At 35.8% G+C, this 27,757-nt stretch overlaps 1 protein-coding gene across 13 annotated transcripts in view; it reads left to right on the top strand.

The window, feature by feature from the left end:
* nrm (neuromusculin) overlaps positions 1-27,757 on the top strand; it is a 524,966-nt gene that overhangs the window by 419,512 nt on the left and 77,697 nt on the right. For all 13 annotated transcript variants that reach the window (XR_012102726.1, XR_012102724.1, XR_012102727.1 and 10 more), the window contains exon 6: positions 8,460-8,630. Coding sequence is in view for 9 of the 13 variants with exons in the window: in XM_073077935.1 (XP_072934036.1) it covers positions 8,460-8,630 (171 nt within the window). In the remaining 4 variants the exon portion in view is untranslated. The remainder of the gene's footprint in view (positions 1-8,459; positions 8,631-27,757) is intronic.

Raw genomic sequence — 27,757 nt, 5'->3', positions numbered from 1 at the left:
TATTTCGTTGCATAACGGCGTAAACAGCGTGTCTAATATGAACACCTATAGTATAAAAATAAGGAACTTTAAAATAAGTACACTCCTTATCCTTTACAAATTCTTATTAAGTTACATACTCAAATTGTTTACGAGAATTGTCTTCTCGCATTATAAATTGCGTATATTTCTCAGTGTGTGAGCCGCCTTACGGCCGACATGACCCACTTCCTGCAACTGCTCCTTGAGGAAATAAGCCTTCGAGCTTTACAAGAATATTATACAGTATATAAGGAAATATTATTAAGTAAGAACCGCCGAAAAACTAACTTTATCACAAATTCCTACTATTTCCTAAATTGTATGGAGTTTTAGGTAAACATTGGTTTTATGGTACTCCTCTTGCTGTCTATACTTCATGAGATTTCTGGTTGCTTACGAGGAAAAGTTACTTAAGTATGTTTTGTATATAAGCAGTCCACTGATGGTAAGTGGCTACTGTCGCCCATGGACATCTGTAATCAACTGCAGATAATATTAGATTCCTACTTGAAGTCGGCCATAGACACGCCGCTACCCCTGAGGACTAAGCTGGAATGCCTCGGAAAAGTATATCTCCCTTACCACACCCTTCAAACCAGAACACAGTAGCGCTTAACACTACTGTTATTAGGCAGAAAAAGGTGTGGCGGTGGTGCCACCAGAGTCGAACCACAAAGGAACCCTTTGTGGTTCGACTCTCAGAACTACCATCAGAGTTCAGCATATAAGAAATAAACATATACATACATTCTCCATAATATAAGCCTGGTTATGTCGCAGGTAAATACACCAGAAGTCCTTAGAAGCAGGTGTGTCAATATTAAACGAATTTCGTAACATGACACCTTATGAGAATTCCGCTCAAACTCAGAAAGTTCCAACTTTAAAATGAAAAAAGTACAGTCAAAATGTTTTCGAATTTCATTTCCTTTCTCTACGAATTCCTATAACACTGTCTACTTGAATATCGACTCTACTGTCTTTAAATAGAGTCACTTTTCGCTTTCCATTTAAAAAGCTATAACTCATTCCTGTTGGAACTTGACAAAAGTTGAAATTTTATCGAAATGCGAAATATTTCCGCGTTTCGATCGGAATACAGCTGATTTACCGTTAAAGTTTGCAACATGCAGACTGACATACATAAACATAATTATAGTTAGAGAAGTATTCTTATATTGTTTCGATAAATCATAAATTCATTTATTTAAAATCGAAAAAAAAATGTTGGTTCGGCTTTGAAGGCACCAACACCACATTTTTTTCAGTCTAAGAATAATAGTGTTTAGTACTGATGTCCTAGGATTTGAAAGATGCAATAAGGGATATATACTTATTCCAGCGTTCCAACATAGTCTTCAGTAGTAGCAACACATCTGTGATAAAAAAAAATTGACAGTTCATATTTTCTACTTAATCTTTACTATTTACTTTCTTAAGCTCTACACTTAAACAATACTGGAGCTATTTTTTTTTCCTTTTTTTCCGAGGCGGAAATCTTCAAAAGGTAACCGAGGACGCGGGAGGGACGCCGGGTTATGAAGGATTTTTACCGCACTAAAACTCCCCCGGTGGCATCCTCAACGCTTGTTGGAGAACTCCGGGATCTCCGACGGAACACTACCGGAGCCCTCCAAGCGCGATGCCCCGATCGGGTTTTGCCCTGGGGGAGCAGATACCGCTCTTCCCGCACCATGAAGTGTTTACGACGGTATGCGAGCACACATACCGCCGTCCTTCCCGGGGTCCTTACTGAATGGTTCGAGCTCCACCTCTTGCCGCCCGCAACCCCGGAAGCCCCTTTTTAGTCGCCTCTTACGACAGGCAGGGGCTACCGTAGCCCTAGTCTAGTCCCGGAACTACAAGGACAAGACAATACTAGACCTAACCTCAACTTAGAAAATACTCAAAGATGTTTTCTACAGACATTTACAATAAGTGCCTAATGCTATTTAAATAATTATTTCCACACTTTTCCTAAAAGCTCCCTTTAGTGAAGACCTAATTTTTGTGCCATAAAATTAACTAAGTAGTCTTATTTACGCTTGGTAACAAGATCTTAGCATCACATCTCCGGGAAATCTGTACTCTAATTAATTACACCTTCGGGAAACAGGGCCGTCCCGAACCAAACTTAAGCCTGATTTATATTTAAGACACTATACTTTATAACATTTTTGAGCAAAAGATAATTAATATCAAAATTAGTATTGAAATTTAAGGATTTTTATTCATAACACTAAAGATAAAAATGATAAGGTGGTAGAAGTGATCCTACCATCCAGGGCTTTCGCCACATTTCTGCCTAATAACAGCAGCGTTTAGCACTGCTTTGTTTCCCTTTGAAGATATGACTTACGAGGCTTTCCAACTTAGTCCTTAAAGGTACCAACGAGTCTGTAACCAACCTTAAGGTATGACTTTAATCCTATCCAGATAAGATTAAAGTCTTACCTCCTAGTTGATTACAGATGTCCATGGGCGGCAGTAGCCACTTACCATGAGATAGACTGTATTCTCATTTGCTGCTTCTTTATTATAAAAAAAAGCTTGATTGCTTAAAATATAGCCTATGTCACACCCGCAATTAAAACGAATCCAACGACACCTCATGTGTTAAAATCCCTCAAGCTGTTTAGGTTCCAGCCCAGCGAACTAAGAATGAGACAGACTTACATACATTTGAATTTAACACATTCCCTTCTGCAATCGGATAAAAAAATCTTAAACGGTTAACAAAAGCGAAAAAGAAACAAAACTGTCTTGTCTTTGCCTATCCATAAAGATATCGCTACAATAACCAAACACCCCAACTAAAGCCGCGCAAACATCAATATTGCGTCAACGTCGGCCATATTGCGAAATTGGCGCGAGGTGTGACGTCATGACAGCTGTCACTGACGCTCGTTTAATTGTTTGTTTGGTGTTTCGTTCACGGTGACGTTGAAATTAATGTTGTTTGATATTAGTTGCATGTTTAGCGTTGTTTGAGATTTATGCTAATGTATTGTTAGGTTGGGATTTATATTAGAGGTTAAATGGAAACTATTTGCAATCTATTCACTCTCTGTATTTGCAATTTATCTGCCTAATAACAGCGTTCAGCACTGTTGTGTTCTAGTTTGAAGGGTGTGGGCAAGAGACATATTTTTACAAACCTTTCCCGTTTAGTCCTCAAGGGTAGCGGTGTATCTGTGGCCGACCTCAGGTAGGAATTTCTAATCCTATCTAGTGTTGATTACAGACGTCCATGGGCGGCAGTAGCCACTTACCATCAGGTGGACTGCATTCTCGTCTGCTACTCCTATATTATAAAAAAAAAGTTAAGCGCTCTTGTTTTCTGGTTTGAAGGGTGTGGCAAGAGATATACTTTTCCAAAGCGTTCCCGTTTAGTCCACAAGGGTAGCGGTGTATCTGTGGCCGACCTCAGATAGAAATCTAATCTTATCTGGGGTTGATTACAGATGTCAATGGATAGTAGACACTTACCATTACATGGACTGTTCGTCTGCTATTCTTTTAGAATAAAGTACTATACGATGCGACGAGTAAGCGTCCTACAAAAAAGGTCTTGGCAATTTTACCTATCAAGTCCAAGTATCTTTAAAGTTGGATACAACCACACACATACATTAAATTGGTTGAGTGCTTTCGAAAATTACCACGTAGGGTAACGGTTACCCGTGATTTATTTATATCAAGATTGTAAATAAAGAAATCGGTTAACTTATGTGTTAGAATAACCGTTTGTTTTTTTTTTTTGATGCTCTAATTCTGTCTGTTAATTATAGAATAGCCAGTATGGTAAGAGTAAATGATTTTAATATTTTTACATTTATAATTTATACTGAATTATATAATTTAGCTCACATTTTTTTCAGATTTTCGCTAAACTTTTTGCTGTGTTTCAAAAGTTAGTAGAAATATATTTTATTTCTTACTAGGTTTTGCCCGCGGCTTCGCCCGCGTTTAAATATAACATACATAAAACTGTAAATTCGTACCTTCAACTTTACTAAGAAGATCATCACTTGATCAAATACATAGTTTAGGATTTAATCCTTACTAATATCGATTAAAATAATCGATGTTTTGGGTCCAAAAGATCGATTCTCCAATTAATCGATCTTAGATCGCCATCCCTAGTTCCCGTGTGATTTCCGGGATAAAAACTATCCTATGTCCTTTCTCGGGTCTCAGACTATCTTTGTACAAAATTTCATTAAAATCGGTTCAGTGGTTTAGGCGTGAAGAAGAGACAACCAGACAGACAGACCGACAGACAGACTGAGTTACTTTCGGATTTATAATATTAGTAAGGATTTTAAAACTATTTTAAAGTTATTTATCAGGACCTATGAAAGGTTAAAAATTCAGAACTTAATAACAGCTGAACAGAAAATAAGTGTCATCGTTTATACCTGTCAAATTAAACCCAAAAGACCACGTAAAATTGTTAAATCAATCATATTCCTCAAAAAAATAAAAGTCGGTTCAACTTCATGTATTATTCCATTTATTACCGCCCTCGTCACCGAGTTAATAAAATAACGCCATCTTGACACCTATTGGACGGCCATGACAGTTTTGCGAAGTGTGGGAAATTGACAGTTACGTTTTAGGGATCCGTAGGGAACACCTATGTAATAAGAGTAGTGTTAAGCGCTGTTGTGTTCTGGTTTGAAGGATGTGGTAAGGGAGACATATTCGTACTTATCCGAGATGTTTAAACTTACGCTCATATTTTAATTTTTCTATCTTTTTTTTTTTACTTACCAATAACCGAAATTTGACAATTTCTAGTAGGTAAGGTCGTATCGTCACGTGTATTGTCACATATTGAATTGTGGTAGTCAAAATATTAGATAGATTGATAATTAAAAACGGGCATTAGTCATCAGGGATACCTACTAAAGCACCCGTGGCAGACGTCAAGTAGGACCCTAATCTGGGGTTGATTAGCTGATGTTGATCAGATGTTTATGGGTGGCACGAACCACTTTCTAACAGGTGCAGTACGGCCTCTTTTACTACTTACTATGTATATAATAAAAAAATGTGAAAGACCAAATTTGAATAATAAAACTCAACCATGTGTGAATCTCAATAGAAGTAACACACTATTTTTAGGTATGGTACAGAACCCTTTGTCTACTCCGACTCGCACTTGACCGATCCCTGAACTATTTAAAGAGTGTTATTTGCGACTCAGCCTACACAGTCAAGTCACTTGTATTATATTTGAGTGATGATCTTATTCAATATTTTTTATTAAATGTAAGTAGCAAAGTCCACCTGATGGTAACTTCTGCTGCCAATGGACATCTGTAATCGATTCCCGTCTGAGGTCAGCAACAGTAGTTATAAAGTAAGTTGGAAAGCCGGATAAGTATGTCTCCCTTACCACACCCATTAAACCAGAACAAAGCAGCGCTTAAGACTGTTGTTATTAGGCAGAAATAGGCGTGGCGGTGGTCCCACCGGAATCGAAACGTTAATGGTTCTACCACATTTTAACATACATTTGCACATTTTGAAGGTGGTACATGATGCCGACCTCAGGTAGAAATATCTAATAGGATATGATTTTAAGGAATTTTAGGACTTTCTAATTATAATGTAATAAGATTTTAATCATAACATTAATAATTAGCTTTTTTTAATAATAACAATAATGTAGTGCCTATGTAATAATTATAACGATTTTTTGTGAAAATAAATATGTAAGCTGTGTTCACCTGTAATTGCAAGAACACGATTGAACAACAAATTATATGTTAGAAATTAGGGACCGATGGTGTATCTTGTGTTGGTGAAACATAAAATAAATAAATAATCCTACCTGGGGTTGGTTACAGATGTCCATGGGCGGCAGTAGCCACTTACCATCAGGTGGACTGCATGCTCGTCTGCTACTCCTGTATTATAAAAAAACACACGGACATAAAGACCAGCTACTTGACCTAAATATCCTATGTTAAACTAATTCCCAATTCCCTATAGACATTGACTGAGCTGAGTGAAGTAACTAGCTAACTTTTAACTTATTTGTTCCTGAGTACATGATGGATCGTGCATAAGCTGTCTATGTGACGAAAGTATTAGTACGAAGAAGAATTTTCTATGAAGTTATTACTAAGGAATTATGTTATAGATACATGGATGTAGGGTTTGGAAAGAAGGTGTTTTATAAGACTAAAGTGGTAAATGGTCATGCTTTCCATCTGATGGTAAGTGGGACATGAACATCTGTAACCAACTCTATATAACAGTTATACTTGAAGACGATCATAGATGCGTTGTCACAGAGGAATAAAATGGTGGCATCATAATAATATGTACCTAAATCAGTTAAATTGAAATATGGATGTTGAAATTTTTAAATATTTTGAAAAAAACTTGACAAATTCCATGATATTTTAATTTTTGACAAAAAAAATTTCCTACTTGAATAATTTGAATTATCGATAACACCATTAAAGTGTTCAATATTATCTGTATATCGAATACATCAATATTTTACATCTTCGATATGTATATCGATAATTTCGCCAACTTGCATCCCTAATTGCAGCCCATTTATAAGGGACACTTGAGCGACAACCAATCCATTTATTGCTTCTTGTCGATAAAATATTCCGGTCTGACAAACTTGAGAATAATATAAAAAATATTTCCCCCGAATTTCCAAAATGCTTAATTCAAAACAGGTGACAAAGTATTTGTTATTCCAAAAGTCTTAAGTCCTCTTAACTTTGTACTTCGATGTTCCCAATTTTGTAAAAGTTTCGCTACAATGAAAACGTTTTGCAATATTGCGATAATTTCTTTGAGAAATAAATATATTTTTTACTGACTTCGAAAAGAGTCTTTTTATAATGTAGGAGTAGCAGACGAGCATGCAGTCCACTTGATGGTATGTGGCCGCCTATGGACATCCGCAATCAACCCCAAATAGGTTTAGATATTCCACCCTGACATCGGCCACAGACGCGCTGCTACTCCTAAGGACTAAGCTGGAACGCCTCGGAAAAATATGTCTCCCTTACCATACCCTTCAAACCAGAACACAGCAGTGCTTAACACTGCTGTTATGAGGCAGACATAGGTGTGGCGGTGGCGCCGCCGGAGTCGAACCACAAAGGGTTCTCTGTCAATTCGGCTGACTTTTTACCTGACTAATGTTTTTGAGCGTATGTATTTATGTATAATGTATCTTTCATAAGCAGTGATAGCCAAGTGGTTAGAAAACTTGGCCTCTCATTCCGGGAGAGGGACCAAGATTCAAATCCCAGACACTCACCTCGGATTTTTCAAACTTATGTGCATATTATTAATTCATTATATGATGAACTGAAAGATTTTGAAAAAACCTACACGCGTCTCAATTCGAAGAAAAAATCTCAAGAGTGTATGAAATCTATCAATTTTCACTTGCGCCCTCACTCTGGACCCATACCCAATGGGACAGTAATGATTGACAACAACGAAGCCGTATCTCTCATTCTTTAGTACCCCAATAGTCGCTGCTACAACGTTCAATTTAAAAGTTGAATAATAAAAAATTAAATCCGGGAATTAATCTCAAAAATGTTTTTTACAAACTTACATTTTCAATTGACCTAATTGACATTAAGCGCACTATAAACAAGATTCCAGCAGAATCGTTAATGAGAATTAATTATGTTATTTATTCTCATTACTTTTCTGTGAGCATCATTTTAAAAAGTTATTTAAAATGACAGAAAAATATTAACGTTTTTATGCTGTCAACAGCTATTTGGCAAACGAGGTTTCATGATTGATGTTAAGTAGTCATCTAATCAACTCTGAATGGGATTGGTACCTTACTTGAGGTCAACCTCAGGTGCCACTCCAAAGGGCTAGGCTGGAACGCCTCGGAAAAGTATGTCTCCCTTACCACACCCATCAAACCAGAACACAGCAGCAGGCAGAAATAGGTGTGGCGATTACGTGGTGTTTCAACTTAGACCGCAATGGTAAACCATCTGCGACCGACATCAGATACTCCAGTCTTATCCGGGATTGAATATAGGCGTCTATGAGTGGCAGAAACCACTTCCCATCGGGTGGACTGCATGCTTCTTTTCCACTGTCATCTATATATAAAAATGAATGTTTGTCTCAATGTCCTTTATATATTCGTAAACTATGCATTTGATCATGAGCCCACGAAGGTTTCTGAATTGGTACGACTAATTTCCAACAGATTTCCAACTGGAAATTTCCAACTGGAATGATCTAATGAAGGTACAAATTGTCCGTAATATGTATGTCATATTTTTTTTAAACGCGGGCGTAGTCGCGGGCACTACTAGTATAATATAAAAAAAACATGTCATTGTGTATTTTTCTTACCAATTGATTAATCTTAAGTCTAAATACATTTAAATTCATTACTTTCCGTTTGTCCACAGTAAAACCCAAATCGGTGGAAGTGAAGACAGGCGAAGGGAAGGTTCTAGAAGATGGTGTGACCCTGGGGTCCTTGAAGGAGAGGAGCAGGGTCAATGTGAGCTGCGTCGTCAAGGAAGGGAAGCCCCAGCCGAAGGTCACGTGGTACTTCAATGGGGAAGAACAGCTTAACGGTAAGTGGAATATTATTTTACCTGGATTAATTTGTAATATATAAAATTACTCCTTGAGAGCAGTGATAAGTTTGAAATTTGGTTATTGACGCTTGAGGTCCAGGATTTAGATCTCAGTAACGTTTCTATATTTTTCAGTTTTATTCGTAATAGAAATAAATTCTCATTTGCTTTAAATATGGAGGAAAGTATTGTCAGGAATCATACAATTCCTTGGGAGATTACAAGTTTTTAAAAGAGCGTGAAATCTACCAATCTGTAATCAGCCACTCTTGATAAACTTTGGTTAGGACTTTCGCATTCTAAAAAGAGACTCGTTCTCAGCAGTGGGACAGTATTTCGTAAATGATGATGACGCAAGTACAATTTACAATTTTATTAATTGTCAATTTATTTTGTTCAATGATAAGATTCCGTGTATATAATAATTGAGAATAGGGCTATTGGAGGTCCTATAACCCTATTCTTAAGTGACCCTAGCAGAACACCAAAATTCACATGAACAACTCGTAAAATAAAAGTTCGATCAAAAATTCTAACGATATTACGCGTTCAGAATTCCAAAATGTGACAAGAAAAATGTTATGGCAATTTTAATAAACGACCATATTTAACATCTTAGCCCCGTATTGCTCCTCGTTCAATTAAATGGTCCGGGAGAGCTAATAAATTCCCGGGAATATTATCATATATAAGGATACTAATTTATGATGCTCTGGCCCCGTCTCCGCTTACTTCGTGACGGGTTTTCCGTTTTTACGAAGGATCTCTTCATAACAATTAGGGGATAAAAATATTATGGAAAATTACCTCTCCTCCTTCTCTCCTCTCGTTCATACAAATATCATCCATAAATTACACACATACACACATAAATACAAACGGCTTTTTATTCAACAAAATTTGGAATCATTTACATTTTTTTTTCTATAATGCTTCTAAGATTTATGTTAATTGTAAATTATGGTTCAACACTACCTGATATTAGGTACTTAAAATCGTTCTTACTATTACTTATAGAATTTGCGTAGAATCAAACTTCCTACCCTTCGCAGTCAAGCTATGCGTTTCCCAAGTTATTAAACTCAGACAGAATTTCGCCCTTTATGGCACAACTGAAGTTTCCTTTGAACTGTCTCGACTGATACTGCGTCGTGCAAACATTTGTACAACAACGCGCTGCAGCATTTATGATCGAGCTTATCGTTCTGTCGGTTTCGTGCTTGTTCCTTTGCAAACACAAATGTTGGCTTATACAAAGAAACATATTGCGTCCGTACCTTACGAGATATTGCTACAAAGCATTCTATTAGACCTTGCTAGATAAGATAAGACTAAAGTCTACCTGAGATCGATAACATATACGTTACCACACGGATAAGATGTCTTCTTTAGTACACCCTTCAAATCAATGCTGAGTGTAAAATTACTGTTATGACATACTTATTTCACTTATTTCTGCATTATAAGTTATAGTTCAGAAGTAAATGTGGCAATGGTGCCAAATTCCAACCACATAGCAACGTCGACCAAAGAGTAAAAGCAAAATCCTGATATTCCGGTTCGATTCACTTGTGAATAGTAAAAAACATAAGTCTGTGTATAATGTCCCTGTCAATATTAGGTGCAGTTTCAATTTATAATATGCATTTCACATTCTTTCTTGTATGTACATAAGTTATTACCAGCTTAATTTGAAATGTATCTCCCACATCTCTATTTAAAAGAAAATCACACCTATTGGCAAAGTCATTTCAAATTAAGAGCATACTATCAATGGATAGTATAATGTCTATAATGATAGAAGCATGTACAAGTTTCCTTTGAACCTCCACTGATACTCGTACTGCGGCGTGCAAACATTTGCACGACGGCGCGCGCTCCAGCATTTATGTTTGAGCTTATAACAGCGTCTCGTGCCTTTATGACTTTGCAAACATTAACTTATGCAGTAAGACCTTCTATAATAATTAAATAAAATTCTATAAAATATTTATAGTCTTCAGGTAGCTTCCTAAAAGGCTTAACATTATTTAACACACGGTGCCTTATGAAAAAACGTACACTTAAAAATTAATAATTCGCCAGAAGGAGGGTAATGTTCCTGTTAATACTACGCAAGTAGTTACTTTTAGCTCAGTTACAAAATTCTAGAACTTTGGTTATTGTATACAAAATTAAATATTAACTTATTTACATACTAAAATGTATATAGAAATGTATCTCCCACATTTTTATCCAATATAAAATCACACCTTATAACCTATTTAATTGGCTAAGTCATTTCGAATTAAGAGCATAACATCATTCATTATAAAAGCATATATACGAAGTTCCCTTTGAACCTCAACAGATACTGCGGTGTGCAAACATTTGCACGACGGCGCGCGCTGCAGCATTTATGTTTGAGCTTATAACAGCGTTTCGTGTCTTTATGACTTTGCAAACATTAACTTATGCAGTAAGGCGTTCTATAATAATAAAATAAAATCCTATAAACTATTTATTGTCTTCAGATAGCTTCGAAAATGGCTGAAGCGTTATTTAACATGTGGTGCCTTATTAATACATGTATACTCAAAAATCATTAATGTGCCAGAAGAAGGGTAATGTTACTGTTTATATTCACAACTAGGTACCTTAAACTCAGTAACAAAACTTTAGGATTTTGGTTATTGTATAAGTCAAATATTGACTTATTTAAATACTAAAAGGAATACAGATATTCATCTCCCACATCTTTATCCAATATAAAATCACACCTATTGGCCAAGTCATTTCGAATTAAGAGCATAACATCATTTATTATAAAAGCATATATACGAAGTCTCCTTTGAACCTCAACTGATACTGCGGCGTGCAAACATTTGCCCGACGGCGCGCGCTGCAGCATTTATGCTTGAGCTTATAACAGCGTTTCGTGTCTTTATGACTTTGCAAACATTAACTTATGCAGTAGGGCGTTCTATAATAATAAAATAAAATCCTATAAACTATTTATTGTCTTCAGATAGCTTCAATAAAGTCGAAGCATTATTTAACACGTGGTGCCTTATGAATAAACCTATATAGATGTTTTAGTTGTAATATTGGCAACAATGCCACATATATTTGTGTCCTCTAAGCAGTGTCAATTATTTCCGTTTTTAACTTTTTTATGAGACTATAATCATCAGGGATAGCAATTCATCTGTGGCCAATATCGGATAGGAGTCCTTAAGTCCTATTTGAAATATTTCTATGTGGCCATTTACCATAATTTCGAGCATTCTCATTTTATTTTCCATATCATTAGATGCATAATTTGAAAAGTACATGTATTCGACCACTACACTTATTTCTGGCGTGAAGCAATATGAGGCGACTTAGTCCTCAGGAGCAATGAATAGATCAATGCTCAGGAGTGACAACGCATCTGTGATCGGCTTCAGGTTGAACCTGATCTATATAGTAAAAGATGTGCTCAGGTTTAATCAATTAATGGATATCGAATCCAACAAACTACGTTTTATTAATCTTTCTACACAAATCCGAACAAGAACAATTCACTACTCGTCTCATTCCATATCTACCCTACCTAACTTTTATAATTGTAAATCTAAGTATTGCCATATCAATATCATATTATTTGTATTTAGTTTTATAAAATTAAATGAAGTAACATATTATATAAACACATAAAATTATTATATCTCCAAATAATATTGTCATGTTAAAATACATTAGATCAGTATGATATTAAGTAATATTAAAACTATAATGATATCGTATCCTTACAATAGACCTGGTTACAGATGGGTGGCAGTGACCACTCACAATCAGGAGAATTGCATGCATTTGCCGCTCCAATCTTATAAATCAATCCATAAGTAAAAGATAATTCAAATCTCATTTATTCAAAATTGATTCATATAAAATACTTTTTGAAAGTCAACAAACTACCACCGCTTCGGAAGGTATTTCGCTATGGAGAAGAAGCGGCGCAAGAAACTCCATACGTGTGCATATTTGCATCTTTTAAAGGGTATATAATATACAATTTTACATAGTGGTACATATAATTAATTTTTGATGTTGGAGCTGGAGTTGTCATACCATACGGATTTATCATTTAAGTACTGATTTACATTATAATAAGCTTTTTTACATAAAGTTAATTGTATAGTAGATTTAAACCTTTTCTCGGATAGATCGATAATGTCTTTTGGTATTTTATTGTAGAAACGAATACAGTTCCCCATAAAAGAATTACACACCTTGCTTAATCTAAATTGAGGTATGGCCAATTTATCTTTATTTCTAGTATTATGACTGTGCCTATTATAATTTTTTTCCAAAGAAGAATAATTTTTGCGAGCATATAAGATATTTTCATAAATATATTGACTAAGCACTGTCAAAATATTTATAGATTTAAACAGTTCTCGTAAGGACTCACGGGGGCGAAGACTATAAATGGCTCTAATTGCACGTTTTTGAAGTATAAAAATGACATCTATGCTAGCAGCGTTACCCCACAGCAGATAAATACATATATATACCATAATACACACGTATGAATATGATAACCACAAACCAGTGCATACCAGTTAATTCCGGTTAAATTCGTCCCTTGAATACTAAATGAGGCTATTTGTAATGTATAGACAGATAGAACGCAAATGGAATATTGGATGCCGTTCTGATCTGACCCCGCTTGGGGCTAATGGGGCTAGTTTGGGGCTAAATGTACAATTTGGGGCAACAGCATTAGTTATTGAGTGGAAACTACAATTGTGTGTGGCTTTGATTTAATATTTCGTAGTGATGTGTAGTGGTGTGGTGTGTGAATGATTTGAACGTGAAAACGGTCGTTAAGTGAAATATTGATAGTGAACGAGTTTTTTATAAATATAAATAGGAGCAGACGAGCATGCAGTTCACCTGATGTTAAACTACTGTTGCTCATTGACGTTTGTAATCAACGCCAGATAAGTATGACTCCCTACCATCTTTCAAACCAGAACACAGCAGCGCTTAACACTACTGTCTTACGACAGACATAGATGTGATGGTGGCGGTCGGGCGGCAAAATACTTTTCCTTGGCGTTCCATCTTAGTCTTCAGAGTAGCTGTGGCCGACCTCAGGAAAGAATCTAATCTTATCTATGGTTGATTACAGATGTACATGGGCGACAGTAGCCACTTACCATCACATGGCCTGCAAGCTCGTCTACTACTCCTATATTATTAGAAAACACTCAAATATTCTGTTTACTTACAGTTCGATCGGAAGAAATTCTTCTAGCATTAAATTTGTTCTTCTAACTTAAAATAAAAAAGTTTTAAACAAAGCTGTGTGAACTACTTAATATGTTAACCGCGGTCGCAGGTTCGATTCTCGTCTAAATCTCATTGTGCGCCGCTACGGAATACCAAGTGTATTTTTGTTTACTTCTTGTACCCATGGGGACGGTTAAAACTGTTTTTAAACTTTATTTTCTTTTGTGTTTACCGCTTACAAGCGATTGCGGTTTTCTTTGGTCATTTTAAATTTCGAATGTACAGAAATTTAGATATTTTAGTAGTATTACACTGTCTTTACAATTAAAATCTTTATTAAGTACAATGGGTCATAATATAATAATAGGTATAATATAATAAAAGTAGAAGCCTTTGTGGTTCGATTCCGGCGGCACCACCGCCACACCTATTTCTACCTAATAACAGCAGCGTTAAGCTGTGTTCTGGTTTAAAAGCTGTGGTAAGGGAGACATACTTTTCCGAGGCCTTCCAGCTTATTCCTCAGGGGTAGCGGCGCATTTGTGGCCGACCTTAGGTAGGAATATCTAATCATATCTGGGGTTGATTACAATAGTCCATGGGCGGCAGTATCCACTTCGCATCACGTGGAGTGGATGCTCATCTGCTACTCCTATATTATAAAAGCATCAGTGTAGTACTGATCTATACCACAGTGGCAATTTACCATTACATGAACTCCATAATCGATTTATATTTCAATTTTTCGAAAGTGTATACTTCATATTTTATTGAGTTCCGAAGGTTTTCGAAATATTCAAGACGTAATCCCTTCAACGCTGGATCGGGGAATGAAGTATGTGCAAAAATACCTTCACACTACCCTTTAATGTTCACGACTTTGTAGTCGTGTCGTCACAGTTTATTGCAATCGCAAGTAGGTTATATTTGGTAATTATCTTGTTCCATAATCATTTGTCTGTATCAGTTATATGGTAAAATTCGATTTTAATTTTGATTATTTTATCTATACATATACACTTTGTATGTTTAGATGATATACGATCAAATATTGTACACCATAAATAAAAAATCTACTTTTTGTTTGAAAAATTGCAAATTTCATAAGACGTACCCAAGAGTGCATATGGGTGGTGCCGCTAGAAAATATCTTTATGAATATAAAATTTAAGAAAGTTTAATTGAACTATTCTATGTTAACATACAAATTTCACTAAATCAGGAGCATCAGTCAGTAAACAATGAAATATTAAGGATAAATCATTTTTACCCGACTGCCAAGGAAGGGTTATGTTTTTCGCGCGTATCTTGTATGTTTGTCTTTCTTTATTTGATCCGATCTAACAAACGGCTGGATGAATTTCAACAGTTAAGGTGTCATTATATTTGTCTCTATGACCCGAGTGTCCTTAGATAGGTGTTAGTAAAAAAAAGTCAAAATGGCGGATTTTTGGCGCGAAATAGTAACACATTTAAAAAAAAAAGTTAACCGAACCTATCGAGCAGGGTATCAAATGAAAGGAAATTAAACGGAGATTATAATAACATATTTGTTTATATATAAAACAGCAAGGTGACTGACTGACTGACTAACTAAATGACTTTTTCATTTTTCAGAAATCAACGTAAAGCCTATACCAAGCACCTTACAGTTCTGAAATTTTGCACATAGGTTCTCTATATAGCGTGAATAAGTACTAAGAAAGGCCTTTTGGAAAATCTACCCTAAAGAGGGTAAAATAGGGGAAAACAGTTTTTTTGAAATCCTTTAATTTTGAAGCAACTACTATAAAATTTTATATTTGGCTTTCTGGATAGGAACAAGGACGCACTTATTTATCCCCCTCCGAAAAATCAACCCCGTAAAGGGTAAAATAAGGGTTAAAAATTCATTTGAACAATCATCAATTTTGAAGCAAGCACTATGAAATTTTGTATCAGGCTTGTTGGATAAAAATAATGAAATTCTACCCCTAACGAGATAAAATAATGACCAAAAGTTTGATTTACTGAAGTTATATATTTTATAGACCGTAAATGGTGGATTTTTTCGCGAAATAGTAACACTTTTTAAAAAAAGTTAACCAAACCTATCGAGTAGGGTGTCAAAATAAAGGAATTTTAGAGGAGTTTACACATACATTATATAATATATCTTATATATAAAATTCTCGTGTTAGTTACCGTACTCATCCGAAACGGCTTCACCGATTTTCACCAAATTTTATATACATATTCAGTAGATCTGAGAATCGGCCACTATCTATTTTTTTACCCCTAAGTGATAAGGGTTGTTCACCCTTAACATTTTTTTATTTATATGGCAACACAACGTTTGCCGGGTCAGCTAGTACATATACAATCGTATATACACATCGAGATGACTGTCTGACTAAATGAGTGAGTTGCTGTGCCAGAGATCAACGCAAAGGGAAATCGCTGAACTTAAGCGTGCTGGAATTTTACACATAGGTTCTTTATATAGCGTAAATTAGCACTAAGAGGATAAAATAGGATAATATTGTTTGAACATCTTTTGTTTTTGAAGCAGACACCTACTATAAAACTTAGTATTTGGCTTTCTGGATAAAAATAATTAAATGCCTATTTCACTGCTTTTGGAAATTCTACTTCAGCCTATTTGGTGCAGTCGGGTTTTTGATTTTTTTAATTAATTACTTGTTGTAAAATGTCGTGTCGTGATCTTAGTCGTGTATATCAAAGAATCGTAAAGTTATAGAGACGTTGGGCTAAATAAAATGCCTGGTAGCTGAGAATGAAATGAAATTGTAAGGGATGTAGCTGGTGAAGTGGCTTTACTCGAATATTCACACTTAAGGAGTTCAAAACTTTAAACTATGGCTTTCATAAAAAAACTAGATAAAATATTAGTTAGTAAAAATTATGAATTACTAGCTTTCACTCGCGGCTTTGGTCGGTAATCGTGGGGTCCGAGGTTCAAATCCCACGCACCCATAAGGTTTTCAAAGTTATGTGCGTATTTGTTAATTATCACTTGATAAAAGTGTGAAGGAAAACATCGTGAGAAAACCTGCATACCGGAGTATTCTTAAAAGAAAAAGTTTTTTAAGGTATGTGAAGTCTTCCAATACGCACTTGGCCAGCGCGGTGGATTATGGTCTAATCCTTCTCATTCTGAAGGGAGACCCGTGCCCAGCAGTGGGACAGTAATGTTGATGATGATGACTGGTGGCTTCCCCTGGATTCGATCAGCCTGGGATTTGAACCTCGGTCTCCCGACTAAGAGACCAAGTTTCAACCACCGCAATTATTACTTCCCCATTTAGTGAGTAATAATTTCTAAAATAGCGATCAGCGATGCTCAAAGTAGTACGTCTACGGCCGTATGACAAAATTAGTTTCTACATACAGGGTGTGCAAAGTGATGAAATTTAAGCAGTTTATACAGGGTGTTACTAAAATGCAGATCGTGCTTTGAAGCTGAAGTAAAGTGTCGCTTTGACGAAAGTTCCATTCGTGGAGCTTTTGTGGAAGTTTAGGGGTGTTCTGCGCCACCTACCCTTATTAATTTTTTTACACCGTAGTGAGAAGAGTTGTGTTAGAGTTTTGCAAATTCTCAAAAGGTTTTTGAAAATAAGTGTATTAAGAATTTAAATGTCGTTAATCCATTATTATTATTATCATTATTATAACCTATTACTGTCCCCCTATACAGGATATGAGTTAAAGTTATGTGCGTTTAAGAAATTAATTGTCTCTTGCTTTAAATGTAAATAAAACATCTTGAGGAAATATTAACGCATGAGAATTCTTAAAAAAATCCCTATAAGTGTGTGAGTCCGCTCTGAAGTTGTTCCGAGCGGATGTAGTCATATAATTGACTATGGCGACGCGATTCATTTCTATATTCAGAGCGGACTAGCAGTTTTACGCGGACTAAACGATACAAATCTCATTTTTGTCCAAAACTGGATTATGACTTAAAATCCTTAAATCCTTCTCACTCTGTGAGGAGACCCGTGCCCAGCCGTGGTATAGTAATAATTATACTCGTATAATAAATATTACATGTTAATGATAATGATTTGCTCTGTGATTTATGAATTTCAAATAATGTGAATATTGTTTCCAAAATAACTCATTCAGCTCTTTTTACAGGCTTTTAAAAATAGAATCTATAATTTTACACAAATTTAAAAGCTTTGAAATGCTTTATTTATCGACATCATTTCTCTAAATCGAATACAAGAATTCAAAGCGTATCTATGATATGAATCTATGGACAGCACAATGAAAGCTCAATCGAGTTTCCTCCCAGTTTACTTTACAAAATAAAAAAGCAGTACGCCATGAAAATCGTGGAGTGGAGAACCGCGAGCCATGTGCATTGGGCACTGGTTCTCAAATCGTGGGCCCATACCCGACCCCCTCGAGTTTTTTTACATTAAAGCATTTTTCCTATCATCAGTTTTCGCTTTGGTTCGGCGTAAAGTAAGGGTACATTGTAATTCTATTTCTATAAGGTTTATATATGACAATAAAAATAATTGGCATTATGTAAAAATCGGTATCATAAGATGTCTGATGAAGTCATAAGATTCGTGATTAAAACGCAGCTTTATCAAATATCATATTTTAGACATTCCTAAATAGATTTTTGTTTATAGCTTATCTATTACGGAATATACGTGGACATTTTATGCTTTATACTAAAATTGTATTTATACAAAGAAAACTTAGCATTATGTCAACATACAAACATTGAGGAATACAAGTATAAAACCCGAAGGAGTTAAGGGGGTCATGTAAATTTTGTCCTTATTTTTACCGCTTGGGGGGTCACAATAATTGAGAAACACTGGAATAGAGTAACGAAATGCAAATAGAAGGTTTGTAGTGGATAACGATTGGCTATTCAGGTGAAACTTTTTTGAACGACGGATCCATGATGAAATAGGATTTGATGTATTCTGTGGTAGTCTGCTTCTGTTTGAATATTTTAACTTATTTTTGAGTTCTTTGTATTGTATAACATGGCGGTTAACATGGACACCTGGAATTGTGTCCGGCTTTATGTCCCCTTTTGGGCTTTCAAATGCAGATTATTTATAACACTCTTTTAATAATATTTACCAGTAATATATGGTTATCTCAATAAGTTCATTAATATAAATGATGCGCAATTTGGATTTAAACCGGGTGTATCAACCGAGAGCGCCATTCTTAGTTTGAAACACACTGTCAAGTACTACACCGCAAGGAAAACTTCGGTATACGCATGTTTCCTTGACCTTTCTAGGGCATTCGATTTAGTCGTTTATAATGTATTATGGAGGAAGTTGGGGGATGTAGGTGTGCCGCCTGAATACATCTTCCTTCTTAAATATTGGTATGATAACCAGAAAAATCAAGTAAGGTGGGCTGGTGCTTTGTCGGATGAGTACAGGTTGGAATGCGGCATTAGGCAGGGTGGGTTGAGTTCACCCCTTCTATTTAATCTATATGTAAACCAGCTCGTCGAGCGACTGAGTAGCACACATGTCGGCTGCCACATTGATGATGTATGTGTCAACAATATTAGCTACGCGGACGACATGGTGTTGCTTAGTCCCTCGATAGCTGGGCTTAGGAAACTCTTGTCGATCTGCGAGGCATATGCGGAGATACACGGCCTAAAGTACAACTCCAAAAAGAGTGAAATTCTTGCATTTAAAGCACCCAGACAGGGGCTGCGCCGTGTACCGCCTGTATATCTTAATGGAGAGGCTTTAAAATTAGTAGAGAGATTTAAATACCTGGGCCACATTGTCACCAGCAGTCTAAAAGATGATGATGATATTGAGAGGGAACGTAGGGCGTTGTCAGTCAGGGGCAATATGCTTGCCCGCAGATTCGCTCGGTGTACCGCAGACGTAAAGGTAACCCTATTTAAGGCATTTTGCCAATCCTTCTACACCGGGGGACTGTGGGTGACGTATTCTTGTCGGGCCTACAACGCCCTGCGCGTGCAGTATAACAACATCTTTAGGATGTTGCTGGGGCTGCCGTGGCGCTGTAGCGCCTCAAATGTGTTTGCCAACTCACGCACGGACGGATTCCATGCAATTATGCGTAAGAGGGCGGCGTCCAATTTACATCGCTTGCGTAACAGCCCCAACAGCATCTTAAAGATGATTGCCGCTAGACCGGACTGCTCCATTCAAAGGCACTGTATGGAGATAGCCATTGGTCTAAGATAAATGTAAAAAATTGGTATGTAAGAGAAATATAATAACTAACAATACTAACATAATATAAGTACAATTGTTACTAACACACTAACGACATATGGATGTACCAACGTCTGAAATAAACGTATTATTATTATTATTATTATATATGATAAGGTGTTCAAAATTAGTTCTGAAGTTACAGTCTAAAGGTGGTAGGGTTCTACCTATGAAGTTCAACTCCGACTTCACCACCGAAACGCCAATTTCTGCCTAATAACAGCAGTATTAAACGCTGATGTGATCCGTTTTAAACATACATACGTAAGAGAGACATACTTTTCTGAGGCATACCAGCTTATTCCTCAGGGGTAGCGCGTTTGGTCTCTGGCAGCCTCTGGTGGCGGCATCTGGTAGGGCCGATCACAGATGGGAATTATCCAGGGTTAATTACAAATGTCCATGGACGGCAGTAGCCACTTACCATCAGGTAAATTTTATGTCTGTCTGCTACTCTCATATTATTAAAAAAAAAAGTATACTCATGTAAATATATTCTTTACTTACATATCTATTTCAAATTAACGTATACCGTAACGAATACCTGTGCTTGTTAGACTAAAATATCGAAACACAAGACCGGAAGTCTATTTCCTGTTCTATTTTTGAAAAACTCGGCCTTTATTTACAGTGAAGAGTATTGAAAGTGCACAAACCCTGTAACGTCGACCTGTCCGGTGAATTTAATCAGAGGCTCGAGCGATTGAGCGATGCGGACCGCTGTCCATCTGTCTATCGTGGCATGTGGTGCTCAAAGTGTACACGTTTTTCGAGCATACAATATATGATAAGATCGGACACGCATACACCCTGCTAGGGCATTGCAATGTAACACATATTAGCTTAAATTTAACTTAACTTAGTATCGTCATAGTTTCTATAAAATAAAAAATACATTATGATTACAGTTTTAATAAGTTCAAATCAATACAATGACAATATCATTCTTTTCAACTTTAATTTTAAGTTGTAATTTTAAAGATTATTTTACTTATTTTATTACTTGTAACTTGTAGCTTGATAAACTGTTACAAAAGCTGGTAATGTGATTAATTAATTATAGTAAAGAACAAACCTATATTTAGTATGAATCTATACGCACTTAAGGTTTTGGATTGTTTAGCGGAATACTAAAGATTTATAAGATAAGACTAAACGTAAATTCTAAGTAACCAAAGATAGACTTAATGAAATATTGGATTATCAGCCGTTTCTGAGATATCCAGAACCATATTTTTTAACATTTAGTTTTCATATCTTATAAACAATAAGTTTACAAGCTTCAAAAATTGTGATTCTTAAAAACCGCAATAAAATAACGCCATTACCTTAAATGCTAATTAAAACATAATATTTTATTTCAAAGTAGTTTCAAAATTCATCCCCGCACTTTGAGAACCGCTGAGCTGTCACAACAAATAACTCCTCGTGACGTGCGTCGGTTTTCATCCCTGTCCATGTCAATAGCTCTCTTTTAAAATAGTATTTTCTGCAGGGCTTCCAATTTATACTGCAAAAATATTAATATGTTATTTGTTTAAATGTTTGTGGGTTTTCAAAGTAACTAGTCATTTGATTCATAAGCGATTAATACGTAAAATATCATTAAGCATTATAATTTTCAAAATAAAAAGAAAGTAATGCCCATTGAAAATTATTAAAAAATATCTTATATTATAAATGTGAAAATTTGTATGTTTGGATGTTTGTAGTTCATTCGCGCAAAAACGGCTGAATATATTGGTGTAAAATTTAATTATTAATAAATTAAATTCCATAGACAAAGCATTATCAGTTGTCAATTAACATTGTCAATTAACTACTTATTATCCCAAACCTGAGTCAACGTAAAATAAATCACGGATACACGCTAGTAATTGTGATAAAATAACCCCTACGACTTCCCGCTACTCGTCTAGAGATGGCGCCACGAGTTTGCTCCGAACTGAGACTCAGAGCATGGCCGCCCCCGGGCAGTATCACCTAGCCTGGGGGGAGATCTTCTTTTACCAAAACTCTAATACTTTTGCACACAAAAAACAAACACTCGAAAAGCCCATTTTGAGTAACATGGACATTTACTTTTGTAGTTTGGGAACCACTGGGCTGTCAGGACAAATACCTTGAAACCGTTGCGTAACTTGCGTAACGTGGCTTTCATTCCTGCCACCAAAGTATTAAATCATTGTCATTCCTGGAACTGAAAGTTAAAATGGTAATAATTAAACTAGTGAAGGAGCGTTCTGTCACAGTACAGTGATGGTAAAACTCTTTAAAAGTGGTAGAACTCTTTACGGTTCTACACCATATCCTATTTCTGCCTAATAACAACAATGTTAAGCGCTGCTATGTTATGGCTTGAGTGTGGTGAATAAAACGGTCTTTTCCGAGGCAATTCAACTTAGTCCTCAGGGGTAGAAACACTGTCCGACCTCAATTAGGACAATACAATGCGGTGTTGCTATATGGGGATGATCTTTGATACGTACAAGTACCCACTTACCATCAAGTTGCTACTTCTAATTTAAAAAAATCCAAATGGGCACATTGACGTCCCGCGTGGCGGTGCGGTCACCATACTGATCTGACGCACAGAAGGTTCTAGGTTCAATACCTGGCCTGACAGATATCTAAATGATCAATTTAGATGTATGTTCGGGGTCTAAGTGTTTGTGTGTGATCATGACACCCACGACACAGGACTCCCTAGTGAAGGGTGTGAGTATAGAAAGCGTTTTAAAAGTTAAACTATCCACAACTCACGTGATCCAAACGATTCTATTGACTCCACAAACAGTCTGAAGCGTCCCCGTTGCGCACTAAACCTATTCGTTTTCCGCTATTTCCGAACTATCGCTATGTTTTAAGTTTTACACTATGCTATGCTATGCTATGCTACTTTTATGTTTCGATAGTGTTTTGGATAGGTTAAGGAGTGTAACGTGCTAACAAATATTGATCGGATTTGACTTTTGAAATGAAGTGAAATGAAAGTAAATGAAACGAAATAATATGAAATATAATGGAATGAGACGAGATGAAATGAAACGTAACGGAATGAAATGAAACGTGACGGAATAAATGAATCCAAATAAAATAAAAAATACAGTCAAATTGAAAAGTTCCCCTTTTAAACCTGAGTATGTTTCTTTGTTTTTTTGCTTCATTTCTTTATACCCTCTGATCTTCTAAACGGTTAGATATATTTCGACATTTAAGGTATCATTATATTCGTCTCATATTTCCCTTTATATTAAGTAATAGACAATCTATGCACATACATATAAACTGATATGAATAAAAACAAAATTGCAATGTCACAAACTTGCAAATTTTAACCTTCAAAATATTTACCGTCAATATACAAATTCAAGCAAACTAATTTACCACCTTTCAACTCTAAACTCTATTTCGTCTGTCTCGGGTTTTAATTAAAACATGTTCGTACTTCTGTTATGTTGTTGACAAAGATATTTGTAATAAATATTTTATTCAATTAAGTTATGAATTAACGAATATATTTGTCAATTAATGGATGGAACGTTAAACCAGGGAACGGTTGATTGTAGCACAAGTAAATGTTTTTTTTATATAATTACTAGCTGACCCGGCAAGCGTTGTGTTGTCATATAAATAAATGTTAAGAGTGAATAAACCCTATTACTTAGGGGTATGAAAAATAGATAGTAGCCGATTCTCAGACCTACTGAATATGCATATAAAATTTGGTGATAATCGGTAAAGCCGTTTCGGAGGAGTACAGTAACTAACATTGTGACACGAGAATATTATATATGATTATAAGTGGCAGACGAGCATGCAGTCCACCTGATGGTATGTGGCTACTGCCGCCCATGGACATCTGTAATCAATCTTGTGAGGATTAGTTATTTCAACCTGTGGTCGGCCACAGCTGCATAGCTACTCCAGAGGACTAGATTGAAACACCTCGGATAAGTATGACTTCCTTACCACACCCTTCAAAGCAGAACACAGCAGCGTTTAACATTGCTGTTATGAGACAGAAATAGGTATGGCGGTGGTATTACAGTTGAACCACACTGATTCTATCTTACTGTAAAATAATACAATTTTCTGTTTTAAATCCGAACAATAGGGATGTGAAAAAGTATCGATCTATCGATATTTTTAATTCTGTATATCGATTCTTTTGGCCGGTATATTTTGATCAGATATATCGATACGAAATATTCAATATCGAAAGTTGTATAAAAAACGATATTTCTTATATTATGTAACTAAAGTCATTAGTATCCAAAACCGTATAAGATAGGTATGAACGGACAAAAAACCTTATTGTCTATGTTTTGTTTGCGTTGCGTCGAGTGTCTTTGTGTGTGTGTGTTCGGTACTTTCTCATCTAGCCTCTAACAACTTCAATGTCGTGAATTGTTTACTTTATTCTAATTCTAAATTCACATTTCACGACGACATACATCAAATAACCATCCAGCAGTAATTCTGTACGACTATATTTTTGTAATATTGCCTAATAAATAGAAAGGATATTGTATAAAAACCTATTGATATTATGGACTTGGATTGAACTTAATACATCATTATTTTATAACCATCAAATATTTTGTAAATTTTACCGATTATCATTATCATCGATATTTCAGTTTCCGTATCCAAAGGGTAAAAACGGAACCCTATTACTAAGACTTCGCTGTCTGTCGGTTTGTCCGTCTGTCACAGGACTATATCTTCGGAACCGTAATAGTTAGACACATGAAAATTTTACAAAGGATGCATAACGGTGGCCGCTATTACAACAAATACTAAAAATAAAATAAAGTGATTATTAAAGGGGGTCTCCATACAACAAACCGGTATTTTTCGATCTAACTGTTAAACCATACTAGGGACATGGTTGAAATTTTTACAATCCGTTTACTATTATAACTGTTATTATAATAAATACAAATAAGAACCATAAAACATATTTTAATATAGTTATTTTAATTTTATTACACGTTGTTTGCGTATCATTGATCATCACCCCAACGCCATCTATTTTTGTGTAATATACTCGTAACTAAGTATTGCTGAAAATTTACGTATCATTCATCATGACCCTAACGCCATCTATTGTTGTCTGATGTCATTAAATATTATTAAAAATAAAAAAATGAATAAAAATAAGTAAAAAATAATAAACATTCTGTGTTACGGAAGCCTCCATGTGCGAATTCGACTCGTACTTGGCGAATTATTTTTCCTCGATATCGGTTTTGTTTTTCACTTCTGACATCCCTACCGATCAATATAAAACTAAGCACAGTATCGGTAGCGCAGTCGGAATCCAGGTCAAAAGCTATGTTAGGATAAGTTCTAGCATTTCCTTGTATTTGCTCTCCAAAGGATTTCAGATTAAAATGTTGATACTTTTCCGTGATATTGATTTTGAGGACGGAAAGTTCGTTCGTAACTTTGTTGTTTCTGTTTTATGTTTTTGTTTATTGTTTTTCATTTTTTATGTTTGTTTGTAAAGTTTTGTTTGTGTCTGTTTCATTAATGAATGAAGTTTTTTTGTTATTCCTGAAAATGTTAGTATACAGTTAAACCAAAAATATTAATTATTGTGCAGGTAGTTCAACATTTTTCTGTTTGCAGTACCGTATTTTGTTTTTGATGCGGTACTGTGCTTTGGTTTAAAGGTACAAGGCATAAGGGTATTAGGGAGACAAACTTATCCAAGACGTTCCAACTTAGTTCTAAGAAGTTGCAACGCAGGTGTGCTTCAGGTAGCACTCTTATCTTCTAGATAGCAATCTAATCTGGGATTGATTACAGATATCCATAGGCGACAGTGAAAAAAATACTAATATAAATACCATTAGAAATTTACTTTAAAAACATAGTAATATTAAAACCCCGAAGTAAACAACCAAATTTCTAATTCCAACTTGTATTCAAAGTTCAGATTCCATTAAAACTATATCAAAAACTACAATACACCCGAAACCAATTAAACCGTACGGTGACAAGCTTAACACAGGACATAGTTCGGAAAGTGGCGGGTGTTGGCAATTTCATTAAGGATTCTAATTAATTTTAATGAAATCCTCTGAAATACTCACTGGTTTTAATTTGTCCTGAAATTTCCAATCTGTGTACAGTCACTGTCAGTTTATGATTTAATCAATCAATGATCAATCAATCAGCTATTTTGCTACACCGATCAATTGGGTCGATGTTATCAATCAATATTAATAATATCGTGACCAAGTCTTGTATTAAAATACTTGTGTTTTTTGTAATATAGGAGTAACAAAAATCATGCAGTCCACTTAGCAAATAGTAACTTCTGCCCCTTAGTAATGTGTACTCAACCCCAGATAAAATTGAAATTCTACCCAAGGTCGGCCACAGATGCAATGCTTCACTTATGTTAGTCCTCAGGATTAAGTTTGAACTCCTCGAATAAATACGATTAAGTTTTCCTCGCCACACCCATCAAAGCGAAACATAGCAGCATGTAACACTGCTATTAAGAGGCAGAAATAGATGTGGCGTTCTTGTACTGAAATCGAAACACAAAGAGGTTCTAGCACCATCTAGCAACATATGTGTTAAATTTATCAAAATCCACAAATAATCACAAATAAATACTGCATTTAGCCAGGTTGTTAAAATTGAACTCATAATCAAACCAACATTTATGTTTTTCATCTAATAACATCTTGGGCGTTGCGTAAAACGTAGTGTTGCCGCAACAAGCCATAACACTATATCCTGAGACGATGCCGTCCACATCGCCACGCACAACCGATAGTAAATTCCCTGTTCTAAGACGGCACATGGCAACTTCGCCGCAAATGGCTTGCCTATGAGCTGTAATAGTAAATTGTGCCAAATAATTGCTTAAAGTGCAGTCACCACACACAGTTTTGGGATCGATTCCCAGCGACGCAAGCATTTAAATAACCTTCCTTATTATTATAATATGCGACTATTTGGATGGATTTTTGTCACTCCAGAACCGCTGAATGAATTCGAATAAAATTTGTCGCTTTCCTAGCGGTTCGAGCTCCCACTCTTACCACCCGCGACCCGGGAGCCCCCGTTTAGACGCTTCTTACGACAGACAGGGGATACCGTAGCCCTATTCATCATCATCGTCAACAACCCATTACCGTCCCATTGCTGGACACGGGTCTCCTCTCGTAATGAGAAGGATTAGGCCTTAGTCCCTCGCGCTGGCCAAGTGCGTATTGGTACACTTCACATACCTTTGAGATTATTATTTTTTTTGAGGCCGAGTTTCTTAACCACTAGGCTATCACTTCTGTATGCCCTATTAAAGTGTCATTTAATTACACCTAATTCCTTAAGTGTGGATATGGTGCCTTCAAAATTTAATTAAGAGTTGTACCAACTTGTATAGCATTGTTCCTTCTTTGTTATTATACACACTTAATTACAAATGAATTTGAAATTACAAATGATGATAATAAATATAAACACTCCACTTATGCACCTTTTTACAGGTTCTCTACAATACAATACTCTATATAGAATACAATACTCCATGGTCCATACACAAACCAAATACGAAGCTTTCGTATAAATTTTAGACAGCGATAATTA

Source organism: Epargyreus clarus, unplaced genomic scaffold (genome assembly GCF_041222505.1).
Source record: "Epargyreus clarus isolate Ecla_fem2 unplaced genomic scaffold, WU_Ecla_fem_2.2 ptg000011l, whole genome shotgun sequence".
Taxonomy (NCBI): Eukaryota; Metazoa; Arthropoda; class Insecta; order Lepidoptera; family Hesperiidae; genus Epargyreus; species Epargyreus clarus.
Note: the sequence above shows the minus strand (reverse complement) of the source record. Positions and strands in the feature narration are given on the sequence as shown.